The sequence below is a fragment of the Prunus dulcis genome, chromosome 3 (assembly GCF_902201215.1).
Source record: "Prunus dulcis chromosome 3, ALMONDv2, whole genome shotgun sequence".
Taxonomy (NCBI): Eukaryota; Viridiplantae; Streptophyta; class Magnoliopsida; order Rosales; family Rosaceae; genus Prunus; species Prunus dulcis.
In genome coordinates, this window is record NC_047652.1 from 9,861,832 (window position 1) to 9,863,412 (window position 1,581).

Genomic DNA, 1,581 nt, shown 5'->3' on the forward strand with positions numbered 1-1,581 from the left:
CCAGTCATCAACCCAGTACAATTAGATTAATATCAATTCGTCTTGAAAATTCGATAATACTATCGAAACACAAATCTACCACTGCCTGAACAGAATGTACAGAAACACCCCTTGCCTTCTCTGAATATCACAGATCTACCACTGCGAGCACCAACCGCGTGTCAAACTCCCGCCAAGACGAAAATGCTTTCGGTGTTGCGAAACAAAAACAGAAACCCAAATTTCAGACACACAACGAAAAAAACAAAAAACAAAATTTTTTTTTTTTTCAAAAATCCACACAAAGCGTGAGTCGTGACTGTTCATTACCTGTGACATCAGCACGCTTCGTACGAAACGCAGGCCAAAGCAGTAGAATTGGCGCCACCGCCGCAACTCGGCGACCTCTTCCTCTTTCTCTCCTGAACCGACTCCTTCGCCGGATGAGTGGTCTCAGAAGCCCCAGAGGACAAGGAAGCACCGTCCAGAGCGGAAACGACGCCGTAGGCTACCGAATTCAGGGGTAAGGGCGACGATTGCTGATGCTTGTTGTGCTTGGCGACGTCGGAGCAGGGGCTTGTAAGAGGAGGAGAGCAGTGGGCGTGTTTCGATGAGCTTAGGGTTTCAATGGAGGTGACGCAGCACTCTTTCCAGTTGAGCACGTCGAGGGCGGCGATGACGTCCTCCGGTGCCGTGATTGCAAACGGCGAGATGCCGTCTTTGAGCGTAGAGCGAGCCGGCTGGACCAGGGACATTGAGCTCACGGCGTCGATCAGACGTTGCTAGAAAGTTGAAGAAAAGGGAAAAGCAGAGGAAAATGTGATGGATTAGCGTTTTCGAGAAAGTGCGAGAAAAATCGAGGAAGTAAGAAACAACAAACTAAGCTACAGAAGAAATGGAAATCATCTTGATATGTAATCAATGAACATTTCATCAAAAAAAATTTCTCTGGAACCAAACAGAAGCTAAGAATGAATGAATTTTCTCACCTTGTTGAGTCCGTGGATTTTCCTGTACCCGTGCATGCCGAGGATCTGCAAAACCGAAATTCCGAGACGAAGAAGAAATTAATATTCCATTTAAAAATCAAAGTAAAAGATGTAGCTAAATTAAATGATGAAGAAGAAGAAGAACCTGATTGAGATCTGATGCGGTGAGATGGAGGTTGGAGTGAGACTGAATGAGAAGAAGGTAATCTTCCAGAGATATCTTGTGGTTGGGGCCTCTCGTTTTCACTTTGCTCACACTCACCATCGCCATTTTCGCTCTGCTTTCTCTTTTGCGTTTATCTCTGCTCTTTTAATTTTATCACCTATACTAATCCGTTTAAATATGCGACCTATTTCATCGATTTTTTTTTTTTTTTTTTTAAATTCTCAGTAAACTATGTGAGCTCAAATCCACTTGAAAAAGACATAACTTTTATCAGTCGCTTTTTTTAATTTCTTTTCAAGTTGAATACGACCAATTTTGGTTCGTTATAAATTGTTTTTAGGCCCAATTTTGAAGTTTTGTATAAATAAAAAAATATATATAGAAGAGTAACTTCGTCAATTTTTTATTTGTTTTTTTACTAATCCAAAAAAAAAACAGGAAAGAAGA

At 41.6% G+C, this 1,581-nt stretch overlaps 1 protein-coding gene across 1 annotated transcript; it reads right to left on the reverse strand.

Annotated features, from left to right (window-relative positions):
• Positions 1-1,267, reverse strand: LOC117622956. Its single transcript, XM_034353777.1, has 4 exons — positions 1,114-1,267; positions 969-1,013; positions 310-761; positions 1-186 (listed from the first exon to the last, which is right to left on the reverse strand). Exons 1-3 carry the CDS (start codon positions 1,237-1,239, stop codon positions 318-320), a joined length of 615 nt encoding a protein of 204 aa, XP_034209668.1. The 5' UTR covers positions 1,240-1,267; the 3' UTR covers positions 1-186; positions 310-317.
• Positions 1,268-1,581: the final 314 nt, after the last annotated feature.

Coding starts and splice junctions, on each gene's coding strand:
- LOC117622956 (XM_034353777.1), bottom strand. CDS start 1,239: ATGGCGATGGTGAGTGTGAGCAAAGTGAAAACGAGAGGCCCCAACCAC. Junction 1,014..1,113: donor CCGCATCAGATCTCAATCAG/GTTCTTCTTCTT, acceptor TCGGTTTTGCAG/ATCCTCGGCATGCACGGGTA. Junction 762..968: donor AAATCCACGGACTCAACAAG/GTGAGAAAATTC, acceptor TCAACTTTCTAG/CAACGTCTGATCGACGCCGT.